This window comes from Sorex araneus, chromosome 4 (genome assembly GCF_027595985.1).
Source record: "Sorex araneus isolate mSorAra2 chromosome 4, mSorAra2.pri, whole genome shotgun sequence".
NCBI classification, from domain to species: Eukaryota; Metazoa; Chordata; class Mammalia; order Eulipotyphla; family Soricidae; genus Sorex; species Sorex araneus.
In genome coordinates this window covers 218,108,741-218,131,135 of record NC_073305.1, presented here as the reverse complement: position 1 = coordinate 218,131,135, position 22,395 = coordinate 218,108,741, and the positions used below count along the sequence as shown (strand labels likewise).

The following is a 22,395-nucleotide window of genomic DNA, read 5'->3' as shown; positions in this document are numbered from 1 at the left end:
AAGGGGGTTCTGAGTGATGTTTTTGGCTGCGTGGGAGGTCAAATAGGGATGCATCTGCTCCAGGTTATGTCCACACGCTGAGCCCTGAGTGTGCTCTGGCTTTCGGCGATCAGCTTGTCCACTTGGAAACGGTGGCGCCATCCCCGAGCGGAGCCGTGATGCCGGGGCGAGGCTTTGCTCCGGTACTGCGTCCTGCACTTTCCTTCTCCCGCACGCCCTGGAATGTTTCCCTGTGGCGGATTCAAGAATCTGGACTCCGAGGGCGGAAGCTGTTCTGCAGCAACAAGAATGACCGGGGAAAGTCTGGGTGGAGAGGACAGTGCAGGGCAGGAGGGCACATAACGCTTCCAGTCTACGGAGTCTGTGATGCTAAGCACGCATGAGGCGGGTAGAGAGGAGAGAGAGGGAGAGAGAGCAGAGAGAAACGGGGGAGAGAGAGGGGAGAGGAGAGAAAGGAGCAGGAGAGTAAGAGTGAGAAGAATCTAAGAATATGCCATGTCTAAAGAGTGAGAAACTGGTTCCTCCTTTGCCCTCAGATCCAGTCCTAGTCCTTCTGGAAGAAACCACAGCTGCCTTTCAGATGACATTTCACTGTTCTGGGAACCCAGATGAGCGCTAAGGGGATTGCTCTGGGAAAGGGTTTTAGGGCGGCCCGTGCAACTAGCCTTCGGCCTTCCTGAGCGTCCCTCCTCCAGGGGCAGCTGTCAAAAGCCCATTACTTACCAGTATTCTTTAGGCTTTATCTGGGGGCCTGGGGTTTTACTGAAATAGGTTTCCTCCACACAGATACCCCAGCAGGCACATTATTATTTTTTTTCTCTCTTGCTTTCTGGCCAAAGCAGCTAACCTCGGGCAGGGTGAGTGTGGAGTGATATGAGGTTTTCAGAAGTTGGATTTGATGCTGAATTTCATTTTCCCATTCCAGGAACTGCATCCTTTGGGCCCTCTACAGATTTCATTTGGTTTTGCTCAACTCCTTTCTTCCTTGATTCGTTATATTAAAAAAAAAAAGGGGGGGTGTCACAGTTTCAACAGTTTCTAGCATTGAGTCCAAGGTAGACATCGGCATTCTAACAGGGACAACGAGCGCCAAGTCCCTGGCTTCCGGAAGCCCACGTTGTCACGTTTCTCGGTAATTCTGGCCGGAGGAGATGAGTCAACCTGCACAGGGCTCAAGGCAGCAAGAAATAGGGTGCCTGGAGATGGAATTCAGGGAAGGAAGACCCCATCCAGCGAGTCTGAGGGTGGGGTCCAACTAGCAAGAGGTTCCGTCTGTGGAGTGAGGGGCAACTGCAGACTTGCAGGGTCCTGGGGTGGCCCAGATCTGTGCCTGTTTCATCCCGATGTTCCTCAAGCCGGTGCCCTTCCTCCAGCGTCCCCGGGGGGCCTGGCGGGGAAGAGCCAGGCGCCAGGGGCAGATGGACACGGACCCCTCCGCAGCCACACCGTGGAGAAAGGTCGCCTTGGCTGCCGACCTGTGACGGAGGCGGGCGGGACAGGCAGGGGACACGCTCCTGCCCCAGGACCTGAGTGACCAGAAGCCCACGGTCCACAGGAGCCCATCAGTGGTCTCCGCCTCACACACAATTTACTCTGGCTGCCGCGGCTGTCAAATAAATGTCGAGCCGAAGTCGTGGTAGACTCGGGGCGAGGAGTGGGGGCTCGGTCTCCAGGAAGTCCTCCTGGGGTGCCCGGGAACGCGAGGAGGAGACACCACCCCCAGGAATAACTGTCATCGCTGTCCGCCCCCGCCGCCGGGTCTGAGTTGACTAGGGCTCTCCTGGCTGATGCTTCCCGGAGCTCAGTCCTGAGTGCGGGGCTTGGCCCAAAGTCCAGCAGGTGGTTCATCAAGGGGAATGGGGGTGCTCAGTCCACAGTGCTCCCCACCATCCATCAGCTTGTGGCTGCTGCCCTGAGGATGCTCCGTCAGTGAGTCCAAGAGAGGAAGGAAGGTGGGGAGGAGCCGCGGGTGAAGCAAGAGCAGCAAGAAACCAGGCCTGACTCCAGGTCCAGCAAGTGGCCACCAGAGGCCCTGGCAGCAGAGGGTAAACGCCTGGTGGGAGCGACTTCCGGTGGGAAGGACTTCCGGCACGAGGAACTTCCGGTGGGAGGAGCCTCCCGTGGGGGACTTCCTGTGGGTGGGATTTCTGGCACGAGGAACTTCCGGTGGGAGGAGCCTCCCGTGGGAGGGACTTCCTGTGGGAGGGACTTCCGGCAGGAGAATCTCCTACCCTGAGTGCAAAGACCTTGGGGCGGGGTGTGGTGATGCTGCTGTGACTCATGCCCGGTAGGTTTGCCGCCAACACCCCAGCATGAGCGGACCCCAATTCCATCCCGTTTCCTGTCCCATCCGGGGACAGAGCCGTCTGGAGTCCTCAGAAGCCCGAGCAGCAGAGGACCCACGTTCTCTGCAGTATCTGGGGCAGCGAGATGCATGGGTGGGGTGAGGGTCCCCAGGAGTGGGGCCAGCTGGGGGCTGCGATCAGATGCACTCCTCGCTCTTGTTTCCCTCGAAGGTCATCTTGGTGGGGTGTTAGGGGTGGCACCTGTGAACTTGGAACGGTCAGCCCCAACATCTGATCCCGGACCTGGGGGGGCTCAGCCACCCACCCCCCCAACACACACACACACCGAATTCCACACTTCTGACACTGTGCAAGGTGACCTTGAATCCGGAAGCAACTGCAATCCGGACCTCCGTGTCTGCCCTTCCAGAGGGTCATTGAACTGTTGGGTGCAAAAATTATCTTTGGGAGAGGGGTGGTAGGGCGTTGGGGGAAAGAGAGGAATAATAGTACCAGATTCTGGACACAAATAGACTGAATTGGGGAAATAAGTCTTGCTTATTTAAATGTCAGACTATTCCATTTCTGTACCATGCTGAGAAGTCACAAAACCAAAATAAAAATAGGGCTTCAATGAACCCAGTTAGATGTGTCTCTGACTGACACCTTCCAGCTGAGGTCCCTGCATGGTGGCTGGACTCGGGGAAATGGAGGGTGTCACAGCCCCGGTCATCACCCTCTGGCTGAGATTCCAAGGTCCTGGGGCCAACTGAAGCTGGGGAAAGCTACGCACAGAAGCCCCGGTCTGTGTCTCTTGGAGAGAAGGAAGGAAGGAGGTGGGTAGGGAAATGGCCTGACCTGGCTGGTGAAGGGCAGGGTCACGGTTTTCCCTGGGAGGATGAAAGCTGGTGGGAAGAACCAAGACGGGCTGGCAGGTTGTCGAGGAACTCCTGTGTCTTAACCAACGGGCCCTCACGCACACGGAGCAGGCCCAGCGGCCAGGACTTAAAAGGCAGGGCACTAAGCGAATTCAGATTAGCTTTTTGACACTGCACGTTCTCTCCATCAAAAGCCCTCAGAATCCTATGACTCATCGGGGGATGAGCGTGAGGCCTTTTTAATATCACAAAAGGTTCCTTGTGTTTTAAGAGGCTGAAGAGGGAAGAATAAAGGAGGATTGCAGTAATCTGCACCCAGACACACGTTGCCTTCCTTTCAGCAAGGAAGATGACATCACCGCCCTTCACCCCGCTTTGTACTGAAGCGACGTCAACAAGGACTGAAAAAAATCCTCAGCAAAGGAAAGTCGCATATTCTAGCTGAGCTCACCACTGTCTCGATGTGGCAGGGCACCTTGTGGGCACCTGAGACCTGTGGAACGAGGAGGAGGAAGAAAAGAAGTGTGAGGAGGAGAAGGAAGAAGAGAAGGAGGAGGAGGAAGAGGAGGAAGGGAAGAAGAAGGAAGAAAGGGAGGAGGAGAAAGAAGGAGCGGAAGAGAAGGAGGAAAAAGAGGAGCAGGCGGAAGAGGAATGAAGAAGAAGGAGAAAGAAGGGGAGGGAGAGGAGGAAGTGAAGGAGGATGAGGAGAAAGAGGAGGAGGAAGGAGTAGGAAGAAGGGGAGGAAGAGAAGGAGGAAAAGGAGAAGGAGGATGAGGGAGAAGAGAAGAAAGGAGAATAGGGGAGGAAGAGGAGGAGGAGGAGGAAGGAGATTGGGAGGAAGACAAAAAGGAGAAAAGAACGAGGATGAGGAGGAGAAAAAGGAGGAGGAAGGAGAGGACATGGAGGACAAGGAAGAAGAAGGAAAAAATGTGAGAAGAGGGAAGGAGAGGGGAGGGAAGCAAGGAAGCGAAAGGGCTACTTGCAGAAGGCTCAGCGTCACAGTCAGCCTGGGCTGAGGGATGCCCAGCTCCTCTCCTCGGAGAAGCGCAGGCCTGACGGCGACTTAGGGAGCCCCCAGAGCTCGCTCTCACGACAGCGCGAGTCCCTGCAGCCATCTCCCCCGTATTCAGAGTCTGGGGAAGCAGAGGCGGGTGGGATCAGGGCCAGGGATGAACAGCAGAGAATTGGGGTGCAGGGGGCTTGTTAGATCCAGACCCCCACTCTGGAGAGCCGGCTGGGCATGTCGGCCCTCTGGAGTCCCGTAACAACCAGGTAACTGAGTCAGGCTGCCGGCACCGAGGCCCCAGTGTTGCGAAGCTGGAGGGAACTGCTGACTTCCAGGCCGCTGGCTACCACGGCCAGCGCCACGGCCCCTGTGGATCAGACCCAGATCTCAGACACGGGGGTTGCTTTCTCTCCCCTAGAAGGCCTCAAAGGGGCTCTGAGAAATGACAGGAGCAGAGCTAGGTGGGACAGCGGGGAGGGTGTTTGCCCTGCAATGCGGCTGACCTGGGTTCAATCCCCGGCACCACGTATGGTCCCCTGAGCACTGCCAGGAGCGACCCCTGTGGGCAGAGCCCGGAGTAAACCCTGAGCTCTGCTGGGTGTGGCCCCCAAACTGAAAATAAGACAAGGAATGACAGGGACCCACGTTCTGCTGGGGGCGATGGACACTGACTGGGCTTGCTCTCCAAACCGGAAGTGTCCACTGGAAGTGTCCACTGACATAAAGTAAACGAACAGGCTGTGACCCCGAAATGCCTCACCCAGGTCCACCCTCTGATAAGGCAGTGCCTACCCGTACCCCAAATGCACAAGGGTGTTTGAGGACAGAAGCCAGAAGCAACACAAAGGTCCGTCAGCAAGTAGATGGATAAACCGCAGTGTCTCCACGCAGAACTCACTGAGCCAGGAGGAAATAATGCAGGGGGGGCGAAGGCGCTCGCCCAGCGTCCCTCCCACCCTGGTTCAATCCCCGGCACCAGCTACAGTCCTGCGAGCACCACCAGGGGTCGCTCCTGAGCAGCCTCTGAGCACGGCTGGGCCTGGCCTGGCCTCCAATCACTGAGCTTGTTACATGCTCCGGATACCTGTGCTCTGAGGCTGAAACGAATGAACGTGAAATTAGTTCTCTTACACTCCCACTGATTGGACGCCCCTGGCAGTCGTGGGCAGGCAGGGAGCTTTGGTGGCTGCTAGATCTCCACCCAGGCGGCAGTTCCACAGTCCTATAAACGTCACAGGGCCACTGAGATCTGCACAGTGTAACGGAGGTATGCCATCTCTTAAAGATGGTTTATAGACGGTTATCGACGGAACTCTTCATTCTTCCTTTGGGGAGGGGGAAAGTGGAAGGAAAACGAACTGTCTGAACTCAAGAGAGGAAACCGGTAGATCTTTAAACACTGAGGGGAAAAGGACCCAGAGATAAAGCGGCAAGAGTGGGATGAAAACCTCCCGCAACGCTGGGCTCCACTGAAAACAGGAGACTTCCCCGCCCTCCAGCCAAGCCCGGGGTCAGCACTCTTTTCCAGAAAAGGGCTAATTAGTAAATATTTTTTCCCTCCCAGAGCCATCTGGTGTCTGTCACAAGGTCTCCGCTCTGTCCCCCACCGGGATACGCGGGCAGCCCGGAATTCACAGATTCAGAGACGACACGCAGGCAGGGGGTCTCGGGTCCCATAAAACTTTGCTCACGAAGACAGGTCACAGGCCCCGGCTCGAAGAGCTCGGATGGAAGCCAACACATAAAGGAAGCAGCGTGATTAAAAAAAATAAATCTATGCACGGGCGCCAGAAGGAATGCCCCCGTGAGGAGATCCTCAGCACGGCTTCCACGCGACTTGCCGGGGACCTGCTGGAGCGAGCGGCACCCAACACCCCCCCCGCCCCCCGACTCTCCAACTCTCGAGGTCTGAGCATCTCCCATTTAAAGAGGGGAAGGAGCTTTCCCAGGAGTGGGTCAAGAGCAGTTGTTCGAGTTGAACCCAAAGCTTGTGTTCTCTTTGGGGGAGGGGGGAGGTGGATCCTGGCTCCGCGCTCAGAGATTGTTTCTGGCTTGGGGGACCCTGTGGGGTGCCAGGCCGGTGCCCTTCTCACCAAACTGTCTCTCCAGCCCCTTCACGCCGGCGTTTGAACCCAACCACCCAGGCTGCTACAGAGACATCTTCTTCTTTTTTTTGTTTTTCATGTGAATTATTGCAGCCAACGCTTGAACAGCGACTAAAAGATGTAACAGGTTCTTTCAAATCTCTTTCTAACAGGTGAGAAAGTGGTCGAAAAAGATGCCAAGACTCCCCCGCCTTCCTACGCCCGCTACACGCCCATTTTCACAAGCATTTCAGAGAATTTCAGTGAAGGCAGCCCCGAGACCAGGCCCCTCTCCACCTCCCACGGTAGCAAAAAGGGGCTCTTGACAGGTCGCGCGACACCACAGCTCCCTCGCAAAAGTGAGGCCAAGAGTTCGATCCCAGCACCAGCCCCCCCGGCCGAGAGCGGCACCAGAAACACAGCCGCCAGCCTCGGCCAAGAGGTGAGACAGGCTGTGAGGACGACAGCTGAGAGAGAAGACGGGGAAAGAAGGAACCAAACAGCCAAAGGCGCTGTGGCGTCAGGCCCTGGCCCAGGCCGAAGCCGGCATTCATGCCGAGTCGTTCCTCCGGGTGCCCCTGACATGGGAACCAGACACGGGTACTAGACAGTCACCACGTGTCCAAGACTACATCTTACGGTGGATCTTGAAAGGCCGGTCAAAAGAAGGAATTAGGAGCGTGTGTGTGTGTGTGTGTTTGGGGACTGGGGCGTTTTCTTCCCTCGTTATCTGTGCTCGCAAAAGAAAGAGTTGAACAGGGGGAAAGGACAGGATCATGGTTCGATGACACGTTAGGCCCACGACAGAATTACGAGGGCTGTGCAGAGGCATGAAAAATAAAGATGCTGCCAACAGAACAGCAAACCAACACGGGGAATCGTCCCGGGGCCTTCGAAGCCACGGAGCACGGGTACAGATTTTCAACGACAAGTCACCAGCTGGGAAGGTCATCGTCTGCCGTGGGAGCCACCGCTGGCTGCAGTGACAGTTCACGGCCATGACTCCGTCTTTTGGAGGCTCTGAAAGGGTCTGACAAAAGCGTCGGCGGAGGACAGGGATTTGGAGCTGCTGTTTGCTCCTGCTGTAAATCCGAGCGTGTGCCGTGACACCAGGATTTGACTTAGCAGCAAGCCATCCATCACAGCTTTATTTCAACTCGGCTGCGACGCTGCATGTCTGACTCTCCCCTGCCTGGCGCCTCTCAGTCTTCCCAGCACCCCTCACCACCCCTCCCTCCCACCAGCCCCGACACCATCCAGCTCTTCCGGCGTTGGAAGGAGAATGAATGCTGCCGCTTGTTGGGGGCTCCCAGGCCACCCCCCGCCCCGGACCAACATCCCTCCGAACACAAACTCCCCAGGACGAGGATGGGGGGTTGCTGGCAGATGGGGGTTATTCTGTCTCATCATGATTCCAGTGTGTCTCTGATTAAAGTGAGGAGGGGGCTGGAGCGAGAGCACAGCGGGGACGGATTGCCTTGCATGAGGCCGACCCAGGTTCGATCCCCAGCATCTCATAGGGTCCCCCGAGCACCGCCAGGAGTGATTCCTGAGTGCAGAACCAGGAGTGCATCTCCAGATATGACACCCCCCACCCCCGGCCAAAAAAAGGATGAAAGTCTCTCTGATAACCTCCATGCCAACATCTCCCGGGTGCCTCACGTGGTGGTCTCCATGCATGGGGTCCTTGGAGGTCAGGACCCCGGTTCTCAGTCCCAGGATCTCTGCATGTATGGACCAGAGGGGAGGCTGGGTTCTCTCAGGACCCAGGTTGGATTCTGGGGGCCCGGGGAATGGCCCTCTGACCCCGGTGCTAGCCTCGTTGCTCTGAAGTACAGAGCACTGTGATTCGAGTCTGTGAGGCTGCCACATTGCAGTTGGCGGAGGCTCCACAGACCCCGTCACCCTCGGGCCCGAGGGGCCAAGCATCGTGCAGTGGGGAGGACGAGGCTGCACTCCCCAGCCCGGGTTCCATCCCTGTCACCCCCCAACACTGCCAGCTGTGACCCCCGAGTTCAGAGCCAGGAACACTGAGTCCTGAGCACTGGCGCCCCGAGCTCCTTTTTACCTTGGGCCGCCTCCAGGGCTGAGTGAAGGGCGTGGGGAGAGGCCGTGGGGGCTCCTGATCGGGCCAGCAGCCTCCTGGGCCCACAATGCCCGGCTGGGCTTTGAAGTCTCCGTGTGATTCGAACCCGTGTCACAAGGGGACAGCCACCAGGAGGCTGGGGATTAGGAGCTCGGCGGGAAGCAGATTCCAGCCCCAACTGGACGTCCCCGATTCCTCTCTGCTCCCCGAAACTGCTGGGCTGCCTGGCCGCCAGGAGGCCGGACAGCTCTCCCTGGCCCTGGCGAGGCAGGCAGAGCCGCCCCGCACCCTCCCGCCCTCCCCTCCTGCCCCTTTCTTCAGGCCTGTCTGAGGGGACGTCAGCCGGAGGAGGGACACTGGAGCCGCTGTGTCCTCAGGCGTCGCGTGTTTGGGGGTGAGGAAACCCGTCTGCAGGATGGGGGTCAGGGCCGGTGAGAGTGAGACGGGGCAGCCTGAGGGTCCGAGCAGAGATCCTGGCTGAGAACCGGGGTCCTGGCCCCCAGCTCCACTGGCCAGCTGACTCTCAGAGCCCTGCACCAGGCCCAGCGCCACCATGCGTGACCATCTCTCCCTCTCCTCTCCCTCCCTCCACCTCTCCTCTCTCTCCCTCCCCCTCTCCTCTCTCTCCCTTCCTCTCTCTTCTCTCTCTCCCTCCCCCTCTCTTCTCTCCCTCCCCCTCTCTTTCTCTCTCTCCTCCCTCTCTCTTCTCTCTCTCCCTCCCCTTCTCCTCTCTCTCCATCCCCCTCTCCTCTCCCTCCCTCAGTCTTCTCCTCCCTCCCTCTCCCCCCCTCTCCCCTTCCATTCCTCTCTCTCCCCTCTGTCCTCTCTCCCTCCCTCTCTCCCTCTCTCCCTCCCCCTCTCCTCTCTCCCCTCTCCCTCCCTCTTTCTCCCTCTGTCCTTTCTCTCCCCCTCCCTCCCTCTCTCCTCCCTCTCTCTCTCCCTCTGTCCTCTCTCTCCCCCTCCCTCCCTCTCTCCTCCCTCTCTCTCCCTCACTCTCTCCTCTCTCTCCCCTCCCTCCCTCTCTCCCCCTCCTTCCCTCTCTCCCTCCCTCCCTCTCTCCTCCCTCCCTCTCTCTCTTCCTCCTTTCCCCTCTCTCTCCTCTCTTTCCTCCCTCCCCTCTCTCCTCTCCCTCCCTCCCTCTATCTCCCTCCCCTCTCCTCTCTCTCTCCCTCCCTCTTTCCTCTCTCTCCCCCTCTATCTCCCTTTCCTCTATCCCCCTCTCTCTCCTCTCTTCCTCTCTCCCCTCTCTCCTCTCCCTCCTTCCTCTCTCTCTCCCTCTCTCTCCCTCCCTCCTTTCTCCCTCTCTTTCCCCTCCCCCCTCACTGTACCTACCACTTACTGCCTCAGGTATTTAACCAGCCTGGGCCTCGGTTTCCTCTGGGCTAATGAACAATCATTAACTCACACCACTGAATCACAGGGGAGGGGGTGGGGTGCGGGACGCCAGGTACAAATACAGCCAGAGCTGGTGTTGCTCGAGTTCCCTACAACTCTGATTCCGAGTGTCTGTGGAAAGGACGCCGCTCACGGGACCCGTCAGGCGAACACAGTGGCGGCACCACAGCCACCGCGGCCCGGGGACGTGCCCTTGGGGTCTCCCTTCCCCAGCGGGAGGTGGGCTCTGGGCCACCCGGCACCTCCCGCTGTGGGTGTTTATCTCTTTAAGGGGCCGAGGCAGCCGTGTCAGGCGAGGACACAGACCCAAGTCAGGAGAAGCCCGGCCGGAGGAGCCCGGGGCGCAGGGGAGCCGCTCCAGGCAGGAGTGAGTCAGCCGGGGTCTGCGGGCAGAGGACGGCTCTCGCCAAGCAGCCGGGACCAAGTGCCGGCCACTGACCACTGGCTGTCTCGGGGCCCTCGCAGTGACTCCCGGGGGCGGGGAAGTCTGGGGGCGTCTGTACAACCTCCCCGCACTGGCTCCACCCGAGCGAGCGACTGTGGCTGTGCTGGAGTCCTGGGGGGCTGCCTGGGGGTGGCGGCTATTCATTCGCCAGGTCCCGGAGACGCTTGCATGCCTCGATCTGCCTGGTCACAAGCTGCCAGCCCGGGTTCGCGCCAGTTCCAAAGGCCCAGGCACCCCTGGCCCTGCGAGTGTGACCCTCCGCGAGCGTCCGGGATAGCGGGCCGGGCCTCCGTTCCTGCAGGGAGGCCTGAGGAGAGGCAGTTCCCCGGGGTCTCCCTGAGGAGAACTCACATCCCCCAAGAGAGCTGGCGTCCCTGAGGGGAGGCACTGCCCCCCGGCACGGGGCAAAGCCAGGCCTCTGCTCGCTGTCCCCCTGCAGCGTGTCCAGGAGGAAGGACGGGGGGGGGGGGAGGACAAGAGCGGGTACGAGGCGGTCTGACAGCTCAGAGCACTGTGGTGGGCTGGGGGGCAGCTCAGCAGGGAGTGGGCATCTGCGAGGCGCCAGCACTGGCCTTTCTTTCTTTTCTTCCTTCCTTTCTTCCTTCCTTCCTTCCTTCCTTCCTTCCTTCCTTCCTTCCTTCCTTCCTTCCTTCCTTCCTTCCTTCCTTCCTTTCCTTCCTTCCTTCCTTTCTTTCTCTTCTTTCTTTCTTTCTTTCTTTCTTTCTTTCTTTCTTTCTTTCTTTCTTTCCTTCTTTTTCTTTTTGGGTCACACCCAGCGATGCTCGGGGGTTACTCCCGCTCTGCACTCAGGAATCACTCCTGGCGGTGCTCGGGGGACCCTATGGGATGCTGGGAATTGAACCCGGGTCCGCCGCGTGCAAGGCAAACACTCTCCCCACTGTACCATCGCCCCGGCCCCTATTTATTTACTTTAATGTGAGTGCTCGACTCCTGAGAAAGGCGCCCAGTCAGAGAGAGGACCAGCGGGCGAAGGCCAGGAGCAGGGAACCTGCCCCAGGCCACTCAGCTCGGGAGCCGCAGAACCTTCCGTCTCGGTCCACTCACTCCACGGATGCCGGGAGCTTGCAGGGAAGCAGCTTAAGCACGAGGGCGGCTTGGCTCAGAGGCGTGGCCAGGAGGAGCCAGGGGGCGTCCGGAGGGCTGGGGGGCGGGTCCAATGTCAAAACCAGAAGGGGGCCAGGAGAAAGGAGAAGGAGAAAGGCCCGGCTGGAGGAGACCTCTTGCCAGGGCTGGACAGACAGCCCGGCAGGTAGGTGGGGAGGGCGCTTGCCTTGCACGAGGCTGCCCCGGGTTTGATCCCTGGCACCCCATAGGAGCCTGCAAGCCCGCCCTTCCCCCCCCAGCAGTGATCCCTGAGCACAAGGCCAGGAGTCAGCCCTGAGCACTGTTGGGTGCGGGTCCCACAATAAATCCCCTCCCACCCCCTGCAAATCAAACCTCTGCAAGCGTCTGCAAATGTCCAACTGTGGCATTTCCACTACTGCCCAAGAAGGGCCACGAAGACCTTCCGGGGTTGGGGCCAAAGCGATAAGGCAGCAGGAGGGCATGTGCCTTGCACGCGGCCGACCCGGGTTCAATCCCAGCATCCCATAGGGTCCCCTGAGCACCACCAGGAGTAATTCCTGAGTGCAGAGCCAGGAGGAACCCCTGTGCATCGCCGGGTGTGACCCAAAAAGCAAAAGCAAAAAAAAAAAAAAAAAGACCTTCCAGGAATGCCCCCAGCTTGGGAGGATGCACAGGCCGTGCCCCCCACCCACAGGGCAGGGGTCCCCAGCTCTCCCTGGGACTCAGGCACCCACCCACAGGTACCGATGGGGCCGTGCTGAGGCTGTCCCAGCCAGGAGCGGGGCCTGGAGTGGTGGGTGGGAGTCCCTGCGGGACCCTCAGAGCGCATCAGTGTCCTGCGGCAGAGCCGGCAGACACAGCAGCGGCGTCTGTGTGTGCCTCGGCCCCGGGAGTGGGAACTTCCACTGACCTCTGCGGGTGCCCGGTGGTGCTGGCCCGAGGTCACTGTCCTGGAATGGTGCCCCCCCAGCCCCATTCAAGCCGGGGCACGTCCCTCATGAAAACAAGAGCCGTCCCCTTCCACCTCATGATCATCTGGATGAGGCTGTATTTTTGATTTTCCTTTTAGGGGGGAGGGGGCAGATTTGGGGCCACGCCCTGCTATGCCCAGGGCTTACGTCTCACTCTGTGCTCAGGGATCTCTCCTGGCTGTGCTCAGGGCACCGGATGTGGGTGCCAGGGGTCAGCTGTGTGTCCAGCAGGTGCCCTATCTGCTGCTATATCTCCTTTGCCTCTGGACGAGTCTTAATTTTGGGGGTACGCCCAGTAGTGGTTGGTGCTTATTGCTGGGTCTGTGCTCAGGGATCACTCCTGAGGGCTTGGGGGGACCCTATGGGGTGCCGGAGATCAAATCTGGGTCAGCCACATGCAAGGGAAGCACCCTACCCACCATCCCATCATTCTGGCCCCCAGCGGAGCTGTTTAAAGCAGTATTTATAGCAATACTTCGCTTTAAAAACTGAGACTCTGCCTGCTGGTCGCCAGATAAAAGGGAGCCGGGTCCTACCACAACGTCACGAGTGCCATGGTCACTGTCCGGCTCCTAGAAAGTTCACTTATCTCTCGCAGGTGCCCACATCTGCCACGCCCGGGGTCACCAACGAGTTTCAAAGGAGTCCCAGCAACATGGGTTGAGCGGATCACCTTAGTCACACCCCACCGATGCCAGGCACACCTTTGCCCTGGCTCTCGAACACCTTATGCGTGGGACGTCGACCTCACGGGTTCCTATATAAAAAATGGCACTGCCATAGGCCACGTCCACGTAAGTCACGCAGGAAAAGGAGATGGACACTTAATTATTATTGCTCATGGAATCTGACTGGATACCAAGCACAGGCAGAGTGTGTGTGTGTGTGTGTGTGTGTGTGTGTGCGTGTGTGTGTGTGTGTGTGTGTGAGCTTCCAAACCAACTGCCATGAACAATATGGGAAGAGGAAGACGCAGCACTTCCTGGTAAGGCGTCTCATGAGCAGCTGAAGGATCCAGCCACCATGGCTGCGCCTCTTCCTGCTCCACAAGCTTAACAAAAGGGAGGGTCGGAGCTGGGACAGCGGGCGGGTACTCTCTCAGGTCGGGACCAGCCTCGGGTGGCACTGGGTGCTCCGAGGAGCAGGGGCGGAGGCTCAGCTTCCCGGTCCTGGCCCCAAGCCTCTGGCAACAGAATCTACGTCCGTGAGTCCCCCCCACCCGCCAGTGGTCCCTGCTTCCTTCTCATGCTCTGCTGAACCCCACTGAACCTTCTCTACTGGCTCTGCAGAACGCAGATGGAAAGGCCAACTATGGCTGTTGTGGGGTGTGAGAACGCTGTGGACGCGGTGCTGGGCTGGCTCCCAGCAGGACCCCAGTCCATGGTTTGCATCCTTTCTCTCAGCACCCCTCGCTGCAGTCTTCCTGCCTCAATGCCTGCCGGCCCCTCCACCACAGAAAGTCTCTAACTGCTGTGATCTTCCTTCTGGCTCTTCAAATCTCAAAATCACGTTAAAAAAAATAAACACCAGGGTGAGCAGGAAAAGGACCCCTCACTCACTGTGGTAGGAACACAGGAGGGATATCCCCCCCCCCCCCACAAAGCCAGAATAGAGCATTCCCGGAACCCAGCGATTCCACCTTGTGGCCACGAAACACCAACATGGATCAGAGAAGATCCAGGTATGCACACCCATGCTCACGGCCGTGCTGAAGACGGCGGGCTGGCCCCTGAAACAAGCGGACGACCGACGGCAGCTGAGTGGGGAAAGAAGCTGCGACGCGCAGCCTCAGTGGAATATGCTTCTGCTGTAAGAAACGGAGAGATCTTGCAACTTCCTGTGACGTGGATGGAGCTGGAGGGCACCGTGTTAGGCAAAGTCGGTCAGAAGGAGAAGGAAGGACAAATGCTGAAGGATCTCACTCATGTGAAGTGAAGAGAAATGAAACAAGGAAATGGACAGTACTGAACAATGATTAACCAACCCTTGGCCTTGGCTTATGGACACTGAGATCACCAAGCAGTGGTGGAAAGTGGAAAAGAAAGAGCCCAAGAGAAGGGACCAATGAGAAGGCACCAATGAGAGGGGGCCAATGAGAAGGGACCAAAGAGAAGGGGCCAATGAGAAGGGGCCAAAGAGAAGGCACCAATGAGAAGGAGCCAATGAAAAGGGGCCAATGAGAAGGGACCAATGAGAAGGCACCAATGAGAGGGGCCAATGAGAAGGGACCAAAGAGAGGGGCCAATGAGAAGGGGCCAAAGAGAAGGCACCAATGAGAAGGAGCCAATGAAAAGGGGCCAATGAGAAGGAACCAATGAGAAGGCACCATGAGAAGGCACCAATGAGAAGGAGCCAATGAGAAGACGCCAATGAGAAGGAGCCAATGAAAAGGGGCTAATGAGAAGGGATCAATTACACAGACAAGGGGGAGTTAGTCCGGGACACTCTGGTGGCCACGAAGGTGCAGGAACGATTTATTCATCAAGTCTATAAATGTGAACACTATCGTAACTGAGCTCCCTCACTATAATAATGTTTCCTTAAATCACCCACGCCAGGAGATCTAAGACCCAGCACAGAGCTTGTTCGACCTCCCTTCCACAGTCAGCAATGCCCAGATGTTGAGTTCCAGATTTTCTTTACGTTCTCACTCGATGGCTGGTTCTAGGTGTCTGGGAAATGTCAGGCTCTTCGTAAACTCTGGGCCTTGGCTGAGGAAATGAACGAGGCGCTATTGAACTCCGGCCCATCCTAGTCTTTCTCTAAATCTCACCACGTTTTTGTGTGTCCCGTTCTATCTTTTCATTTTCCATTAAAAACAAAGCATATCTCATATTTCTGTTTAAGCACTCTCTCAGCTACCCAAGACGGAGACCCAACATGTGTGTGTGTCCGTGCACACACACACACACACACACACACACACATCTAGTGAGTGTTGATACTCAGCCACCAAGACCCAGAGATTGCCTGTGACAAACGCCATGACTTCAGAAGGAAACTCACGGGCGACGGGCAGAGGGAGGCGGGTCTGAGTGGGTCAGCTCACCCCATCTTGGGGAGTTCCCAGCAGACTTCACATAAGGGGTTACCCCAATAATCAAATGCCTCACCCAAAGGTCCTATTTACACAGCTCATCAGGACAATTAAAAAAAATACTTTTGACACTCATTAGACTTGTAATAGTCCACTGAAGCTCCTCTATAACAAGAGATAAACACTCCATTTCTAGTGGATGAATAATAATTGGGTACCGCTCAGCACTGTGCTTTTCACAGGTCTAATTTTAGAGCATAATTAATCCTGCTGAAGCTGCATAAGATAAGTGAAATATTTAGGCAGCTGTGTTAATTCATGTATTTACTCCTAGAGAGACATTCAGAATTGGACACGGCTTTCCGGGAAGATTATCTTAAGATGCCCCCTGGGGCAACGTCATTTTCTCGGGCGACGTCTTTGCTCCAGATGGTCCCGAGAGAGGAAGCTGAGAAGACGGATTTCCCACCCCTGACAGCCTGACCAGGAGAGCCAATGAGCCAGGACAGAACCCATCCATAAGAAGGCAGACACTCGCCGGCACAAGGCACGGCTCTTGGGCCGAGCTCTAGACCTCCACTTTCTCACTCTGTGCCACGTGCCCAGCCTCGGTCTGGAAGGAGGCGTCCCTGATCCCGGCCTGGCTGGGAGCACTGCTCGGATGACACGAAATAAGCAGACTGAATCACCAAGTTGGAGACGGGCCACAGTGCGGAGGAAGAGGAGGAGGAGGGTGTGGAGGGCAGTTGTGTCCATGAAGATGACAGTGGCGAAGGTGACGTGGATGAGGGTGAGGGTCATGACGGGGATGGTGATGATCATGGGGTCACGGGTCATGACAATGATGCACGGAACCATTCTTGAGTTCAGGTGTTGCACCATGACCCTCGTACCAATGACCGGGGTGGCTGAAAATCCCCAGGAATGACCCCAAGGCCCCCTGAGCACCATTTGAGAGCGCCCCCTCTGAGGTCTCCACATAAGACCAATATGCCTTTGGTGGGATGAGACAGCCCCCAGTCCCCCCGAAAACAGCCCTGCTCTGGACAGACGGTGTGAATGGTACCATCAGACTGTCGTGACAGCGCCACCACCCCCCAAAGCCGATGGGTTCAATTCTTTCCAGAACTCACTGAGATCAACACTTCTGTATCCTTGAGATGAATTCTCTTCAAAAACCGGGGTTGTCTACACTCGGTTTCCAGTCTACACCATTGCAAAGCGTGCTAGGTTGGCATGAGTGGCACTTGATGGTTAATTTTTTTTTTTTTAGTGAACAAGCAAGAGAAGACCCAGCTAAACAGTAGATCTGAGCCCCGGAGCAGAGCCAAGAGCTGGCACACGGGGAGGCAGGCAGGGGCAAGGGCAGGGGGATGGGACACAGGGCTGCCAGGGTCTTACCGTCGCCCACAAACTGGAGCAGCGCCAGGTCGATCTGCCTCTTCCAGGGGGACCCCTTCTGCAGGGCGATCCCGTAGCCTGTGGTGGCAAAGATGTAGCCGCTGCCAATGGTCACGAGCTTGCAGCCCTCGTCCCGGCCGGCCTTGTAGTTCAGCACGGCCGCGTCGTAGATGAAGGCGTCCAGCTTCCTGGAACGGACCGAAAAGAAAGCAGGGGACGGGTCACGGGCGTGGTGGGGGCCAGCTCGGGGCCAGCATCACACCCCGTGACTCAGGGCCACACCGGCCCCTTCACCGTACAAGGCGCAATTTTTAAGGAGGAGAGAAAAGCCAGAACCATTTTTTGTTTTGTTTTGTTTTGTTTTTTTGCTCCGGGTCACAAGCTAAATAAAGACATGAAGCGTCCTTGTGCCCAAATGAGTCAAGCGTCATTTGAGCGTCAAATGAGTGAGAGCCGAGAGCTTGCTTGCGGCCCCCACCGTGACAAAGGATCACACAAGAGCAGAGGAGCACGCTGGGGACGGGAGAACCGGTGAGGTAGGCAGGGGGAAACGGCCTCCCCCCGCCCCAGAGAAGCAGGTCTGCTGTTTCTCTCTGTCCCCAGAATGATTCCATCCTTTTCAGAGACCAAAATGGCTTAGAAATATTAAACTCGCAATTAGCATTTAAATCTCCTCTAATCCCACCGCTCAGAGGGGGGCAACCTCATCAAGGAACAGGTGAACAGACGCAAAAACTTCTCACGTGTGCATGCGAGTGCGCGTGCGCACACACAAACACACACACACACACACACACACACACCCCGCAAATAGACACACAACTTTTAAAACAAAGGTAGGCAAACATCTTCTGTGAAGACAAGGTCACAGTGGGCGCTCAGGGCGTTTGTGTCTGCTGTTGTCACTCTCAGCTGGACAGTCGGGGCCCGTCGGGAGAATACCCCCCCACCCCCGCCCCCAAGTTCCAAAGTTGAGGCCTCACCCCGAGCTCGGAAACAGCCGTTTGGGGCTGTGGTCATCACGGGCTTTGGGACAGGGTCACACCGGCCATCCAGGAGGAGGGCGTGACAGGCGTGGGGGGTGGGGAGAGGTGAAACAAACTGGACCACAGTTGAGCATCGGGACAAAATGTGACGAGAGCTCCTCAGTGAAGCCCCCCAAGGCCTCCCCCGCTCCCCTAAGCTGAGGGGCTCACACTCCCCAGGCTCCTGGACGGAGAGGCCCAGACTGTCCCGGCCCCTCGTAGGGCGGAAACTGTGAAGGTGCCCCAGGGGACTGACCATGCAGCCAAAGAGCAGGTGAGTGGCCTTCGAGGGCCCCTGAAGCATGTCCATGGGCCGGCCTCTTGCCACGCCTTCTCCATCCCCACAAGTGCCCCCGGGTGCCAATGTCGGAGATGCACATGGAGGAGCTCGGACTCCCCCACCCCTCCGTGCCCACCCGGGCAGCTTGTGGTGATGCCCTTGGTCACTGCCATCCCCCAGGAGAGCCGGGGTCCGGGGCCACCGTAACCTCCCCTCAAACGGTGGGAAACGGTTTGGTTCACGCAGCCGGGCGTCCCCCTTGCGTGGTGCCCCTGGGAGGAAGGAAGCACTTCCTGCCAGGTGTAGACGAGCCTCCCGGGCTCCGTCCTTGCCCTCTGGTGGCCTTGGGGTCCAACCCCGAGTCTGGGGCCACCTGACACCCACTTCATCCCACTACCTGGGCTGGGCCCACGGTTCTCCCCGGCCAAGCTGGGCCTCTTCGGGGTCACCAGGCTTGTACCGGGGGCGTGTGTGTGGGGGGGGCTGGGGTGGAGGGTCTCAGCACTTCCTAATCCAAAGCTTCCGGTTTGAGCCCAAGTCTCTTCCCAGCGGCTCTCTGGGGGTCTCGGCACAATCCAGGGCTAATTATATAGTTAAAGTTAATTATTCATTCATTAGCATGCAAGAAGCCTTCAATGGGGCTCCGATGAATTAATGAAACTGTGTGTGTGTGGGGGGGGTGCTCTGGGGTGACTGAGCATCCAGCCCCGACACAGCTCTCAGCCACACGCAGGGGGCTTCCTGCCGGAAGAGAACGAAGCCATCCAAGGGGACTTCCACCCTCAGCGTGGTGGAGCCGGCAGGGAACCGGGCCGGGGGTGCAGCTCCTCTGCTGGCCGTCGGAATACGGCCCGGTCTTGGGGCTCTCCCCTGTGGACGGGGGCAGGCAGGAGCTGCGGTCTGAGCGGCCGGGCCTGCAGCCGAGGTGACCCAGGGCAGGCACGAGGGTGTGCGGGTCCCCCTGGGCGCCGAGAGGCAGGACGCCGTCAAGCTAAAGGCCCTGCACGGTCTGTCTCACAAGGCGCTGGCGGGTGGGGCAGAGGCGCCTCCTGCAGGGGCCCTGGGTCAGCCCGTTCCTCGCACGCCGTGTCCGTCTGTCGGGATGCTGTCCCCGGTGCGGCCTGCGTCCGGCTCACCCCATCCTCACGGCAAACATTTCCCTTGGGAATCCGTCTTGTCGTGTCTCGATCTGATCCAGGCTCAGCCGCGTGACCTGTGTCTCTCCTTAGTAACTTCTGCCCTTTGGGGGTTCCCTTTTGCATGCGAGCATCCCCCCTTCCCCGCCCCCACCTCTCTGAGGCCGGCTGGGAAGGTTCCGGTTCTCTGATCGCCTCGTCGCTGGTGGATTTCATGTCTGTGTTTTCTGAAGTTGTCCCTGTCATATGTGGCGCTTATTTCTAGCACAACGTTCTCTGCGACTCGGGTGGGAAAGGCCGGGGGTGACCGTTTCTATTTCTGTTTGCTCAGTTGGCTTTGGGGCCACAGCCAATTGGGCTCAGGGCTTACTCCTGGCTCTGTGCTCGGGGATCACTCCTGGCGGTGTTCAGGGGGCCAGATGGGGTTCCAGGAATGGAACACGGGCCGGCCACGCGCAAAGCAAGCAGCCAACCCGTTGTGCTGTTTCTCCTGCCCTGGAATTTCTTTTTAACTAAAAAGATTCTGATAGTTGGGAGTGATCACGCTGGACAAGAACTGAGTGTTGAAAGTAGATAAAGGGATATACATGGTGACTTTTCAGTATCTGTATTGCAAACCACAATGCCCGAAATGAGAGAGAGAGAGAGAGAGAGAGAGAGAGAGAGAGAGGGAGAGGGAGAGAGTGAGAGAGAGAGAGAGAGAGAGAGAGAGAGAGAGAGAGAGAGAGAGAGAGAGAGGGAGAGGGAGAGAGAGAGAGAGGTGCCTGTCATAGAGGCAGGCTGGGGTTATGTGGGGGTGATGGGAGGGACCCTGGGGACACTGGTGCTGGGAAACGTACACTGATGGAGGGATGGGGGTTGGAGCACTGTATGACTGAGACCTAACCATGAACAGCTTTGTAAGGGTCTGTCTCACAGTGGCTCAATTAAAACATTTAAAAAGATTCTGAGCAGAGAGGGAGGTAGAGAAGAAGAGAGAAAAGAAGAGGGAGCAGAGAAAGGGGAAGATCTATACGGAAGCCTTATCAAGTCAGAGAGCAGGGGAGAGGGGGAGAGAGAGGGAGACGGGGAAGAGGGAGGGAGAGGGGGAGAGAGGGGGGAGAGGGAAATAAGAGGGAGAGAGGAAGGGAAACAGGGAGACAGAGAGAGAAGGGGAAAGACCTAGAGAAGTGAGGGAGAGGAGGAGCGTGGGGGAGAGGAGAGAGGAAAAGAGAGAGAGAGGGAGAGAGGAGGAGAGTGGAGAGGGGACAGAGGCGAGTAGGAGAGGGCGGGGGTGGGGTGTGTGGGGAGGAACAAGACTGAGAGGCCCAGGCTGAAGGGCGGGAGCCCAAGGGCTGGGATAAAGAGTGTAGGGGAGGGGAGGGGCAGTCTAAGAGGCTGTGTGTGTGTGTGTGTGTGTGTGCGTGTGAGTGCATGTGAGTGTATGTGTGAGTGCGTGAGTATCTCTGTGTGTATATGTGTGTATATGTGTGCATGTGTGTATGTGTGTGCGTGAGTATCTCTGTGTGTGTATTATGTGTATGTGTTCATGTGTGTGTATATGTGCGCATGTGTGTGCATGTGTGTGCGTATCTCTGTGTGTATGTGTATGTGTTCATGTGTGTGTATATGTACGCATGTGTGTATGTGTGTGTATCTCTGTGTGTATATGTGTGCATGTGTGTGCGTGAGTGTTGTGTATGTGTGTGCATGTATGTGTATGTGTGTGCGTGAGTGTTGTGTATGTGTGTGAGGGTGTGTGTGTAGATGCGCCCAGGCCCATCTCCTGTCTGTCCACTTGGGCATGCAGAGAGCGCCCTCCGGGAGCTGTGCTCAGAGGACGGAGCCCGGGGAGCAGGCAGAGCTACGTGCGTGTCTGAACCTTGATTCCCCATTTCTACCTCCAGAGAGAAACAAGTGCTCTGGGGCAGGGGGAGAGACAGCGCCCCCGGGAGGGCGCTGGCCTTGCACCCAGCTGACCCGGGTTCAATCCCCGGTACCCCACACAGTCCCCCAAGCGTGGCCAGGAACGACCCCTGAGCAGAGAACCAGGAGTAAGCGCTGGGCACTCCCCAAACAAGCCAAAAAATATAAAGCGATTCCAGAGACGTGACCCCGGGGCGGGAGGGCCTCGGGCTGTGTCCCCCACGGCTGTTCCGGGGGCCTCGGACCCAGCAGCCCTAAGCAGAGGGAGAAACCAGCACACAGTTGCCGGAAGCGCATCACCCGGAAGTTGCAAGCGGGAGGAGGGGGAGAAGCGAGGCTGGTGGTGGTCAGGGGGTGAGGCGGCCACCTGCTTTCTAAGCTGGGAACTTCTTGGAGGACCCCCCACGGCGGGCCAGGGCCGGGGAGATGGTGAGGGGGACCGTGAAGGTGACGGGGACTGCCCGGCAGTGCTGAGCTGGCTCCCGGGGCGCAGACTCCAACCTGGACACAGCCCTCAACGACAGCACGGGCCCCGGGCCAGGGAGGGGAGCTGGCTGGGGGGAGCAGAAACGCCGCTTCTTGCTCTCGCTGAGCCCGACCTTGAGGCTGGGACCACTGGCCGGCCCGCGTCCCCTCTATGCTCCCATCCCAGTAGCGCTCCTGCCCGTTCCCGTCTGCCTCTCTCCCTCCTCCGCTCTCCTCTCGGAGTTTACAGCACTGGGAGCCAATTTTAGTCCCTCTCCCCTCATTTCTGTCTATCCTGAACTCTGCATCGGTGGCCTTGACGATCCATTAACATTATTTTACTAAAGTTTAACAAGAACTAATTCCAAGCACCCCCCCCCAAAAAAAAGGAAAGAAAGAAAAAGAAAAGAAAAGCAAAGAGGCGGCCAGCGCTTTCCTGAAGAAAATTCCCAGCTCTCGGATGGGGTAGCAATTATTTCTGAGCTGTATTTGCAGCTTGGGGGTGGATCTCAGAAACCAGGTCAGCGTCGATCTGCTTTTCTCGGGAGATGACGCTACCCCAGTTAGGAGAACAGCTCACTGTCTCTGCCTGCTTTCGAACTCGGCAGCCGAAAATGAACCCTCCGAGTTTGATTCTGCCACAAACGAGAAACTGGAGCGGAGCGAGGCTGCTCGGATGGTATCCTTGAAGGAACCTGCCGGGCGCAGCCGCGCGACTTCCTTGAGCAGGCTCGGGCCTTCTGGTCGACCTCGGCCTCCACGATGGCGCATTCCGGGTGATCCACTTCTTCAGAGGAGGCTGCCGTTCCTCCGAGTCTCAGGCGGGTGATCGCTAAGCGCCTTATTACGTAACGTCTGCGTGCGCGGGTGCAATGCTCAACGCGCATCCTGACACAGGCCGATAAATAAC

The 22,395-nt window shown here is 57.8% G+C and overlaps 1 protein-coding gene across 1 annotated transcript in view; it reads right to left on the bottom strand.

Moving 5' to 3' along the window:
* Positions 1-22,395, bottom strand: part of GRIN2A (glutamate ionotropic receptor NMDA type subunit 2A) — a 275,021-nt gene that overhangs the window by 17,943 nt on the left and 234,683 nt on the right. Inside the window, exons 11-12 of the mRNA XM_055136810.1 lie at positions 18,760-18,940; positions 16,675-16,917 (exon numbers count right to left, since the gene is read on the bottom strand). Of these exons, the coding sequence (XP_054992785.1) occupies positions 16,675-16,917; positions 18,760-18,940 (424 nt within the window). The remainder of the gene's footprint in view (positions 1-16,674; positions 16,918-18,759; positions 18,941-22,395) is intronic.